General features: G+C 36.6%; 1 protein-coding gene across 1 annotated transcript in view; it reads left to right on the top strand.

The window, feature by feature from the left end:
• STT3B (STT3 oligosaccharyltransferase complex catalytic subunit B) overlaps positions 1–12,912 on the top strand; it is an 83,069-nt gene that overhangs the window by 29,125 nt on the left and 41,032 nt on the right. Inside the window, exons 2-3 of the mRNA XM_072412377.1 lie at positions 84–192; positions 5,976–6,263. Coding sequence (XP_072268478.1) covers positions 84–192; positions 5,976–6,263 — 397 coding nt within the window. The remainder of the gene's footprint in view (positions 1–83; positions 193–5,975; positions 6,264–12,912) is intronic.

The following is a 12,912-nucleotide window of genomic DNA, read 5'->3' as shown; positions in this document are numbered from 1 at the left end:
TTATTTAGTAAACCTCATACATGTTACTGAGACAAAAATTTCATTTAGGCTTAAAAGTTTAACTTACATTTTTTTTTCTTCAGGTTCAACTACAGATCAACACATCATCTAGCATCCCAAGGGTTTTATGAATTTTTAAATTGGTTTGACGAGCGAGCATGGTATCCATTGGGAAGAATAGTGGGTGGGACGGTAAGTACCTTGTTTATATGAATGTTTGGGGGGGGGGGGGGGCTTTTTTTAAAAAATTTTTTTTTTTTTTTTTTTTTTTTTTTTTTTTTTTACGAGTACATGAAGACCCAATTTTTAACACATTGTTTGTTTTTTTTATGTAATTTCAAAGAATAAGTATTATTTCAATGAATAGGTGTTTCAAGGTACACATATCCATTATCCCACACCTGTACATAGGAAGAATAAATTACATTACCGTGTAAAATGTACCAGTCATTATATAGAATTACTGCTGCTCACAATGTCCCTTGCTTCAATCTTCCAAGTGGCAAACTACTGGGTTGAGAGACAGCTGTGCGTCTCATAGGCAACTATGGGAACCCAGTCTGGTATTAAACTCAGAGTGGCACAGCTAGGCAGTGCTCCACAAGAGAATCAAAGCAGAGGTCACTGGCACGTCCGAAATGGGGACTTTCCTATGTACAGGTGAGGCAATGACAATGTGTAATTTACATTTAAATCTATGCTAATCCTTTTAAGTACTGATGAATCTGCAGTTTCCTTGAAAAAAAATACCTGGTGAGCCTTCCTTGAAGTTCTGTGTTCAGGCACTATACATAGAGTGACAACACTCTGTCCCTGTCTTTCAGTAGGGTCCACTTTTGCTGGAATTTGAGCTATGCAGGCAGTGTCCATTTATGAAGACTTTCCTGCCCTGTCTGCCTCCGTCATATAAACTTGTTCTGAGTCTGTAGACCACTGGCTACAAAGAAAGTGAGAGGAAGGGCTCTGGTTTTAAACCATAATCAAAATAGGTGTTGTGTAGTTATACACTTAGGGGGCTTTTTTTGTAATACAGTAAATTTGAATTCACCAAAACTTTCACAAACATTCTGGTGGAGAAGCTACAGTTCTTTAAAAGAAAGGCCTAAAGATTCTCAGAGTGTCAGCTGGAGCTTCTTGGACTGTAAACGCTTTTCTCTTGCAAGTCCTTTCTTCCTCCTATTGTTTTTATCCGTCTGTCATTTATATCCCCTATGTTATGTACAGCACTGAGCAATATGTTGGCTCTTTAAAGAAAGTTTAATAATATAATAATGTTAGATTGACTGCTTTTTTGCTGGATGTTCCTGCTGCAATTAAAGTATTTTTCCAAAGTATACTGACCATCCTGCTTCTACAGCACTGAAATTCCAGAGTTGTCCTATTCTGGACAACAGAATATCTCTACATTATGTTTTTGTAGAGAAGAAACAATATTCTGTGTCACAGTTTAGAACTCGAAATGGCTAATAATGCCTGGGTTTTATGAGTGGCAGATTGCTCGTGTTAGAAACATGGCAACAGGCATTGTTCTGTACCTGCATTGCTTTTAAATTGGTAAAACATTGGGTAAAAACATGGGAATGTACATATATAGGAGAAATGTACTTACATACATTCATACATGCCCATACGGATAAATCTATAGTTTTCATATTACACAAGAACTTTTAAAAACACTTCCCATTTAAGGTCTTGCTTTTTAAGAGCATTCAAAAACAGTTGAGTTGTAATGTAAGTATTGCTGTCCCCTTTTTTTAGATGTCACATTGACTTTTTACTGGCATTTTACTTTTTTAAAAGCTTTTTCAGTTTTGAAATATGATTTTTATGTTTGGTGTTAAGCTGTTTTTGTTATGTCTTATTCTCTTCCCTTTTTAAATATAATGGCACTTTGTTTTTTTGTTTTTTGTAATTTTTATTATAAACAAAAAAGGAAAAATACAAAGACAATAAGACTACGTACACCCAGCAGGTGACTCTTGTCTGGTTATCGCTTCTGGGCTAATACCAGTGGGGAATCTGACGTGTATATAGTGGCTGTGTGACGTTGTTCATGGATCTGTCCCGACGGATCCATAAACAACGAAAGACTGCAATACGAGTGAAGGGGGGAGACCACAGCTGGGTGCGTAGCCTATGTAAAGAAAATGGTACAGGAGGGGGGTGTGGGGAAAATGATACAACAAGAGGGGGTGTGGAGGGGATAGCAGACATTGGGGAAAATAAACATGTAATTTAAATCCATACAAAGAAGAGGTAGACCATATTTTTATTGGGTATGGATCTTTGGAAGGGCTATAGCTGTGGGTATAATGGCACTTTTCATATATTCAACTGCAAGACCGGGGATATAACTTTAATAAATAAAAATTTATCTTGCACATCATTTTTCTGTCATTATTTGCTCTGTGTACCAAAATTTGATGTGAAACCATTAAAAAATTAAGAACACAGCCATTACAGACTAATTTGTATGGCTGGTTTTCTTCCAATGCATTGCAATAACATGATAATTATGTACTTTTTAGCTCTACACATTACCCTAATGCAGGGTATTTACACACAAGGACTCGCTGCCAACAGACCTGCAATGCATTAACGCAAACCTTGTAACAGACACGTGTAGGCACTCATGAAGGTGGGTTTTCATCTCCACATATGAAAGTCCATCTTGGCATGTATGTCAGGTTGGAACTGACTGCCCAGTTTTTCTATAACTACAGATATCCTGATACAGAAAGTACGAAGCAGACACCTAAACGTGCCATCACATTCGTTTTTTTATCATATAAGGGAGATTTTCTGGTGTATAAACATTGCCCTGGACTACTTTGCAGTTTAGTTGTCATTAAAGAAAAATGACCTAATATTATCCAGTAAGGGGTAAATGTGTATGTTCCTTTTATTGAGCAAATTTGATGACCTACTTTTTGCACTCTGAGGTCTATAGACAAATGGCTTGATAGTCTAAAGCTTCTTCTCTCTAAGCAATTATCTACATTAGATTTTATCATTTAAACAAGCTTTTTTTTTTCTTCTGCAAATTATCTATTTGACTCAAGCCTCTACTCAACTTCATATGTGCAACCTTGTTCAATCATCACCTAAGTAGCATTAGACATTATCTACTTGTTTGCAGCTTGCTACTTGTTTTAGTCTAAATATAGGAGGCCATCTTTCGTTTAAACTTGAGTGCCTAAGGCTACATACACCTGTGCAATTATAGCCATTGTTTCACGATCCTTTCCAACGACTAAGGACTGCACGATGCATGAACGAGTGTTGTACACACGCCAGATTCTCATCCGATATTGGCTCTGAGGCTATTATCGGACGAGAACCATTGGTCGTTTGTATCATTTTTCTTTTTAAAATGAAGAACATTTACCTTTTTGAGCTAGATCATTTTCAGGATTTTAAAGAAGACATTATTTAAAAAAAAAAAAAATAATCTGTAACCCTTAAAGGTTATTAATTATAGCTGTTGTACATTTTGAAACCTGCAGAATTTTTATATAATGTTTTTACATTAGTACGTTTTGTCCCCTATCATACAAATTTTAAATGGTCTTAGAAGTAGGTTATGAAATCAGCATTCATTATATTGTTGAAAGCAGGTTACACATTATAATGCTGTTTCCTTACATATGCAATGTAATATTCCTTGTGGTGATAGGTTAAGTTGCCTGTCTTCCACCAGTTTGGTGTACTAGGAAGAGGTATATGTTAACCTTATGAGAAACATGTCAGAAAGAGATGTGGTGGGTTTCATACTGACCTTCTGAAAATGCAAATTGTCTTCAAAATGCTAACTTTAGGGCTTCATTTCATGCTCCCAATTTGTAATTTTTTATTTTTTTACAAGTCTGCCATAAAATTTTCAATCCAAGGGATCCAGAGTCAGTGATTTTTCAGGAGTTTAGCAATGACAGCCCCCCTATTTCTGTTTTGGCAGGTTTAATTTATCTATAAGACTGACCTCCTATCATCTGAGCCTATAGGCCTTGAAAAAAATTTATACTCTAGTACTCTGCTCACAATGTTCAGCAGTCATGCAATGTATGTGAAGTGAATGTACATGAGTAACATCAAGGTAAAATTTTGGGAGGACATCCGACTATTAAGTCATATTCCTACCAAGACCTTTGCACATGAGCATAGATTGGTCCTGATTTAAAAAAACTTGTTGTACAATGGTTATCATGGTAGAGTGATTCAGAAAACCTGGAGTGGATTTCTTACAAATCATTTGCTATTAGGTGGCAAATGTTTTCAATCCTGGATCAGATCCATGCCATATTTATCATTTTTAACTTTCTGGGTCATGCATGGTCAGTAAAGTTGGTATAGTTGCACGGCAACTTGCTAGCAGGCATGTACATTTTTCAAATAAAGTTTTTAACAATAAATGGACACTGTATATTGCCTGACAACTAACTTCTAGATTTTTCCAGATGGCCCTTTAAAGGATCCTTCCTTGGAGGACATTGGCAAGACACTGCATACAAACAAACCATATACCAAAACCTCAATCCAATCTAAGATAAACAATGCTTTCTTGTTTTCACAATATTTAATATATTATGTTGAAAAAATGAGGAGAAAAAAAGTTAGGATTGGTGCATGGCCACGTATTTTGGTCAGCAAGTCATAACTGAGGAATTAAGTATTGGGAACAAAATACATCTTTTCCTATGAATCACGAAGAGCTTCCCTTCCTGGGCTTCAGTCACAATTTAGTTTTGATTCTGTGTGCAATTCAATGAGTGAAATAGAAAAGAAAAAAAAAAACTGTTGTTGACACTTCAAGTGTTATATGGAGGCAGAAAAGCTGATGTTCAGCCTTTTCCTTCAGTCTTGCATCATTGTATAGGCTCCTCTCCTGTATGGAAATTTCTTATTCTTATTTCACTGCATTCAGTCATCTTCCAGTCTGTATTAGTAGCTGCAACAAGTTACATAACGCCCACCTAATTTCCTAAATGAACATCTAAATCATCTAGCCTCCCATAGCCATCTTCTCTCCAACTAAACTGTCACTGGCACCCACATTTCCTTTCATCATACTCGGTTTCACACGTGGACATTACCACAGCTTCCTATTATAAAAGCTGTGTACAGCACACTGCCAGCTTCTCCCGCCAACTAATCTGCCTGCATTGCAGAGACCTAGTGATGATGATGCTGGCCTTTAAATCAGTTAGATAATGAAAAGAAAATGTTTTATTTAGTAATTCTACTATCTTTTGAGTTAAATTGGGTAACTGGAGAGGGCAAAACAAATTAAAGTGAAGTTTATATTATATTGTTAAATTATACCTCATTTGTTTGTAATAATCTCATGTAAACTCCCCCCACATCACCATTTGTCACTGTATGGTTCTGAGCATCTCTTAAATGACACCAGAGAACACAAGTTCTGGTGTATTCAGTGTCTTTTTTTTCCTGGTCTGTCATGCTTTTTTGAAGCCTTAGCCTATCCATTTTGGTTGCAATCTTTTCAAGCAGTGTTCATTTTGGGTCTTCACCTTCACCAGAAGTCCTGCATATAGTTGAGACCCTTTGTTGGAAACAAATACATGTCAGTAGGTTAGGTTATAGATGGATATTTAGAATGTTCTACTTTTAGAAACTAAAGAAACCTTTTTGGACTAGATTTCCTTAGTATTTACCCCTGTCTTAATTTTGAAATCATCTACTTCTATACAGTCTCGTATAATGCATAACAAAACTTGAGAACACAATGTAAAAAGAGGAAGCACCTTTTTTCGGCTATTCACAGGTCCATTTATTTTGTAATTTGCCATTTTGCTTCTAGGGCACAGTGATTTCTATTTATGGGAAGGATGATGCGAGATGTAATTTTCTTTTATGTTCTTGTTGCGTATGTGTGTTTAAATTCTAAAACTTTGGGAGGAGGAAAATATTGGTTAATATAATTGTTTTGTCACTAAACTTTTCTATTCTTCTTACAGGTGTACCCAGGATTGATGGTTACAGCTGGCCTTATTCATTGGATTTTAAATATGCTGAACATCACAGTCCACATCCGAGATGTATGTGTGTTTCTAGCACCAGTTTTCAGCGGCCTTACATCAATTTCCACCTTCCTGCTCACCCGAGAACTGTGGAACCAAGGAGCAGGGCTTCTAGCCGCCTGCTTCATTGCTATAGTGCCAGGCTACATATCCAGATCAGTAGCTGGATCTTTTGACAATGAAGGCATTGCTATTTTTGCACTGCAGTTTACATATTATTTGTGGGTAAGTAATTGGATTTTCCTCTTCCCTGTAGCCTTTCTCCACGCTCTGGCAGAGAAACAATAACTACCTTTATGAACTGCATAAATTGTCTGCACGTTCATCTGCATTTTCCTCACACACCACTGGCTTTTTAACATACCCCATCACAATTTTAAGGAATGAATAGAAATACTGCTGTTTTTCAGATGAATTTCTGTGAAATGCCATTTTTCCCAATTTTTTTTTTTTAACACGTTACTGTCAGCCAAAATCTATTTCAAATTTCTTCCATCTCTCCTGAGCTGCCTTGAGCAGTGTTCAAGCTTTCACCCTCAGATTTGTGATATTCATGCTTTTTTATAGTTTACAGACAGGCTCTTCTAAATGCAAATTACTGTAAGCAAAGTTTCATTTCTGAAATGGACATCTCTATTTGGTAGGCACACTATGCCATGCTGGTATACCAGATCATTAATGAAGATGCTGCAATAATTTTTGGTTGTAACTAAAGTATTTAGATAAAGATTTATTAAATTGCTTTATGCTTACAACATTTACTATGACTTGGTTACTGTTTTTTGCACCGATTTTTAAATGAAAATAAAATTAATCTTACAATACATACATTAATGTTTTTGGGAAGTATGAGCTTCACCCTTTTGAGCTTAAGTTTTCATAGACGGAAAACATAGGCCTTAGGCTGAACTTTTTCTCATGCAGGACAAAACAGATTCACCCAACTATCACTGTGTTTTTTCATCCAATACTTGGCCTAATCATAGTGTAGTAGAATCCGGGTAGGGTTTATGTTCCTTATCATTTACCTCCTCCTCCTTTTTTTCCCCACTGGCCAGTAATGCAAGTTATATTCTTCCCACTGACCACAAAAATGTACTGTAAGCTGTGGAAATTATAGCATGGCTTCTACAGTAACTGAAAGTTACAATTTGAAGGTTTTGCCAAGTAAAAAAGGTTGGGAATCACTGTTCTACTGTAGTTGTTGGTTGGGGGTTCCTTGACCTATGGTTGGTTGACCTCCTATTTGATGCTGCTTGCCTAAACAATGCCACTTGGATCCAGCTACAGTACAGCAATGTTTTAGCGGTCTGTAAATGTGCATTCTGGTTCTTGGTACCCAGGTTTATCTTACTCCTCTGCAGGCCTGAAACTGTGATGGGTAGATGAATTTATGCCTTTTTTTATCATCCCCCATAGAGTGCTTAGTGAACAAACTACTAGACGTTCTGCCCCAAGTCTATCCGTACTCTTGGTAAGGGAGACATCGGGTACCTAACACATGCCTTTTTTCTGTCTGTCTTTAATGCATTAAATGCATAAAGCATTACATTTTTTTTGCATGGAAATTTTTTTTGGATTGTAGGTCTATAATTCTTAGGCATAACTCAACGAAATATGTCCAATATTTAATACATTTAATAATAATCGTAAAAAAAAAATCTGGTAAAACAAGGGTGCATAAAAATACTGAAACCTGGAATATACCTGTACCAGTAGCATGCATAATATATATTATAAAAAGGTTTCTTTGTATTGGATTCAATACAGTTATTTTGTATTGAATCCAATACAAAATCATTTGAATTTCCCGCCACGGCTCCCACCCGCACCAACGTCACCGGGAAACCCCGGAGAACGACTCTGCAGTCACTGGCTGAAGATCGGAGAAAGAAAACGTGTCCCGAGCACCTGCAGGACGCCAAAGAACAAAAATGTAAGTGTTTTTTTTTTTTTTTTTAATGTTTTTGGCGACCCCAAGTGTGACCTCGGGATTACGGCTTTTTGCAAGTAAAATCCACCCCGAGTCACACTCGGGAATACTGATAGCGGGTTAAGTAATAAACTGATCTAATATTTAAAAATATATTTAGGATAGTTCTAAAATTTTACTGAATAAAGAACCCCATGAAGAAGGGTTAAAAAAATTAGAAATCATTTGGTGCACGTGAGGTTGAATAAACCATGGTGCATATACCAGAACATTAACATTTTGCCTGGTCTCCAAGATTTTGAATACCACCAGAAGGTTAATAAGCTTGGCATGAAATACCATCTTTTCACTGCTTCTGTATAGCATCTGCTTGAATCTGCAATTGATATAGGTGGGGAAATCTGTATGGATAGTGGGGAACACAACTGTTAAATGTTATGCATTGTTTGCAGGGTAGGTTAGATGATGCATTAAATACTACAGCACAGAGATGGATATTTACTTTTTCATCAATGTCATAATGTTACAATTGTGCTTAAAACACAAACTTATTAGGAATGAACAGGGAGCACTGTATAAATAGTACTGTGATATGTATTCAGAAGGTCAGGTAAATGTTTATTGTATTTTTAAACCACTTTGATTTATAAAGGTATGCTAAGCATAGGGGGGGTTTAGTGAATAACCTATATTACCTAAACGTCCAGAAACAAGTTTTTGTTAGCAGAGAGAAGGGAGGACCCCTGGTATTTTTTTTTTTTTTTATTTGTTGATGGCTATGCCCTTGGAAATAAATAGAAAAGTTAATTGTCAGACAGAACAGAAGGTGTAGGCGATGGCTACATTGCAGCAATCAGAACACATTATTTACAAGACTGAGAAACACTTAAAACTGCCAGGATTTTATTGATGTATCACTGTTTTCCCTTCACTTCCTGTCCAGCCAACAAATGTAAGACAGAACAGGAAGAGAAAAGTAATCTTTGTAGAGACGTATCTGTTTTTTAGTTTTATGCTTCTAAGGGGTTGTTTTCATACCACGACCTGTTGAGTCTGTGTGTGCCATGGGGGTACTTAATTCAGATTATTGCAAGATAAGTAAAGAGTGTGGCCAGACATGGAAAAGATGATAGAATTCTGAGGTGCATTATTAGGGTGATAACCAGCATAGTAAAGAAGGCCTGGTTCACCCAATATAGATTATTGGTTAGAGCGGATCTAGAATATTGTGTCCAGTTCTGGAGATCTCCCTTACAAAAATAGAAATCCATCCTTATGTATGGAGGGGGCTTGATTGAAACCTTTACATATGTTAAGGGTGTCAATAGGCTCAAGAGAGAAATTGTTGTTCAATATGAAGCTAAAAACAGGAGGAGATTCAAAACAAACCTCCCGAAAGTAGTTGATCTTTGGAACGTGTGAGTGAGTCAGTGAACAGTATGTGAATTTAAACATTCTCAAATGAGACAAACACAAATACCTACCTGCCCATCATACTTTTCTAAAAAAAAAAATGCTGGAACAAGTAATTTAGTGATTTGTACAAACAGGGGGTTGCAATCACAGTACTTATAACCATAGTTTTAAAAAAGGAAGTCTTTTAAAAAAAAAAAAAAAAAAAAAAGACTTGCTTTTTTAAAACTATGGTTATAAGTACTGTGATTGCAACCCCCTGTTTGCACAAATCACTAAATTACTTGTTCCAGCAATTTTTTTTTTTTTTAAACGAGAGCAGAGGTGCCTAAAATGTCGATTGCGATCTACCAGTCGATCGCAAATGCAACACCAGTAGATAGCAGAACCCTGCCTTACCCCTCCCTGCTGTTTACCATCATACGGCTGCTACGTATACAGGGATGCTGGGGATGTCAGACAACACTGAGAAGGCTCCTGTACCAGTGGGGAGGGAGGCAGAAAGGGCAGTCTGAGGTGAGCAGTGCTGAGCAGTTTCTTGTTCAGCAGTTTTTGTTGTGCAGCACGTCATTCTTCTATGACAAATGAACTGTAGCTTTCCTGTCATCATAGTATTGAAGTGCAGTGTCTATGCAATGTTCCACCATTCAATGTCTTATTAGCTTCAGTCGCTTCTGTAAATAAATATATGTTTTTTACACTGTTTTTACTTGGTCATTTAAAAAGTATCTTGTGACCCAAAAAAAGTGTGGGCACCCCTGAGATAGAGTATGAAAATTGGTGGTCTTAGCCAAAAGAGCATTTCTTTTGTCAGTCACTGAGGTTCAACAATACCTCCTGTCCCTCTGTCGGCATTCTAATTCATCCTTAGGAGGTTTTAAAAGTGTTGCCATCAAAGCTCCATACAAGACCCTGAAGTTCATTCCAACCAAACTCCTCAAACCATGTTTTACTGTATTTTTTAATTATCTTAGATGAATGAAGTCTCATGAGTTAATGTTCAGTTTTGCAGGATTTTGTAAGCTGCACTTTGTGTCTCTGTCCTTACTGCTGTTAGATAAGCTTCCAGCACACAAACACTGAGCATAGTATGAATATGCCATATCTGATCTATCACAAGAGGAAATAAGCTGGACCTGAATGCTGCAATAATGGCACAGATTAAATCTTTGGAAAGGGGAGCTGTATTTCATGTTATATTATTAATCATTTTAAAGAAGCAAATGCTTCTAGTACAAAGGAATGGTTTGCATATAAAACCTCCTTTCTGCGCATGCATGTCATTTTATTTTTGAAGCAGATCTAAAACTAAAATGCAAGTCCTTTTTGTAGGTAAAATCAACAAAACCATAGAACTGAAATGTTTGCAGTGTTGTGCATATTTGTGTGAACCTGTACAGCTTTAAGGATTAAAGCCCAGTTGAAATGTTCATTTAAACTGGTATAATGCATTTTATTCATGGGTGTATCAAGAGATATCCCCCCCATACAATTTATTCAACTACAGCCTGCATAGAAAAGCTTTTGTTAGCAGCCCTTCAGTGAGACCCTTGCTCTCGGTGGGTCGTCCAACACTCCTGGTGGGAGTCCAATCCATACCAATAACCGTGTAAGAGTGCATTAAGTCCTCCTCTTCCAAAGGTTTTTTTTTTTTTTTTTCCTTTCAAACATCATAGAATACTCTTGTGCTCCTTTGTTTTGAAAAATGTACACACCAATGGTGTTGTATTTTGGTTTATTGTCTAAAGTAACAGAGCACGATTAGGTTTAATGAGGTTTTATTATACTGATCATCATATACTTCAGGTGCACACTCATGGCATTCCTGGACATCATTTGTGCTGAATATTTTTTGAAAATCATAAAATAAGTTTAATTATAAATGTCCCATAAAGTTGTAGACTGAATGGATGAAAAGACTGAATACTAGTTTGGTGCTGCTACATAGCAAATAGAATAGGATAAGGTGCCCCCAAAACCAGTATGCTAGTTAGGGAAATAGATCCTTCCATTAAAGTTTTCTCACAAAGGTATTTTGCTTCATGACGGATTCCCTTTAAAAGCCTATTTTTTCTGCAATAATAACGGTTATATCTTTTTGCCTCTGGCTTTTAGAAGACCTTTTTTTTCTGAGGCCGTGCCTTTATACATCTGACTGCTTTGATATATCCATCAGGCCACACAGTTTGTAATGCATTTACATTCATGTCTGCTATTCTCGGCTGAGTTAAGGGTTTTCATTTGCAGTGCAGGCAGGCTTGAACAGATAGCATTCTGAGTGGCACCTGGATGAGACTGCCTGCAGTCAATACGATTAAAAGCAAGCCTGTCTTGTAATATTACCAGTTTGCTGCTTTGGGGTCAGGAAATACATCTTAGGCCCACATTTTCAATTGAAGCCTGCAGAGACTTTGTGCCAGTCACAGGGATTAGACAATAATGCAATCATTGAAATGTAAGTTTCTGGTAAATCTTGTTGTAGGAACAAAAAAGATTAGGATGGCATATCTACAAGTTGTTTTTTTTTTTTTTTTTTTTTTACCTTGTTATGCAAGAACTGGCATTCCGGAGTATATTGCAGTTCGGTCAGAAAAGGGTGAACTGTTTACAGTAGCTAACACTCCTGGGGGGTTCATATTGGATACATGCAAACATTTTATATCCCAACTACAGAACTGAAGCTGGCTTTAAACAGCCCTGTTTTGTCCTGAGTTTGTTACTCAAGCATGGAGCTTCTGATCATTAGAACTGCAGTAACCACGCTTTGAAAAAACTTTGAAATGACAGCCAAAAGTTGTGAAAGGTTTGTCTTGGCCATGTTAGAGAGAATTGTGCAGCACATTTGTCATTGTGTTCAGTAGATTGTCTGCTAAATAGAATAATCTATTTTTAGTTTTCTTCTTTTTGTATATTGATTTCTGTTTCTCTTGGAGCTATTTCTATTCTTTAATATCTTTTTACACTTTCATATTTTTTATTTAAATGTTTAGCCACCTTCTATTATTATATGTACTTTTCACAGTCTCCAAATTTACAAAAAGCTTCTGACTCAGCATAGCAAATCTCAACTCCTCTGTCTGAGTTTGCATTTCCTACTCTCTGCCAACATATTTGTCATTCTTGTTACATGACAAGCATGTGAGTCTCATTCTGATTACTAATATGGCTGAAGATATACATGCCTGGTGCACTGTTTTATTATGTATTTCAGTAATACCTCTTGACTGTGTCTACAGCTTTAGTAAAGCTGCCCCATTTTCAAAAGAGAATTCCATGCTTATCACAGAAAAATATTTTTCTACTAATGCACTGTACACTTTACACCTAAACTCTTCTATGGTTGTATGCACTAAATGAAGTATTGAGCATACAGTTCTCTACTCTGCATCTCACAGGTTTCCTGATTATGTAAAGAAAGTCTGACTTTTAATAAAGTTGTTGGGTTGGTTTGTCACTTGGTATAGCAAAGTGCTAAAGATGCAGTTAAAGGTTTCCCATATGACTCCATGCAAAACAACAAGAATTTGT

This window comes from Pyxicephalus adspersus, chromosome 5 (genome assembly GCF_032062135.1).
Source record: "Pyxicephalus adspersus chromosome 5, UCB_Pads_2.0, whole genome shotgun sequence".
Lineage (NCBI taxonomy): Eukaryota > Metazoa > Chordata > Amphibia > Anura > Pyxicephalidae > Pyxicephalus > Pyxicephalus adspersus.
Note: the sequence above shows the minus strand (reverse complement) of the source record. Positions and strands in the feature narration are given on the sequence as shown.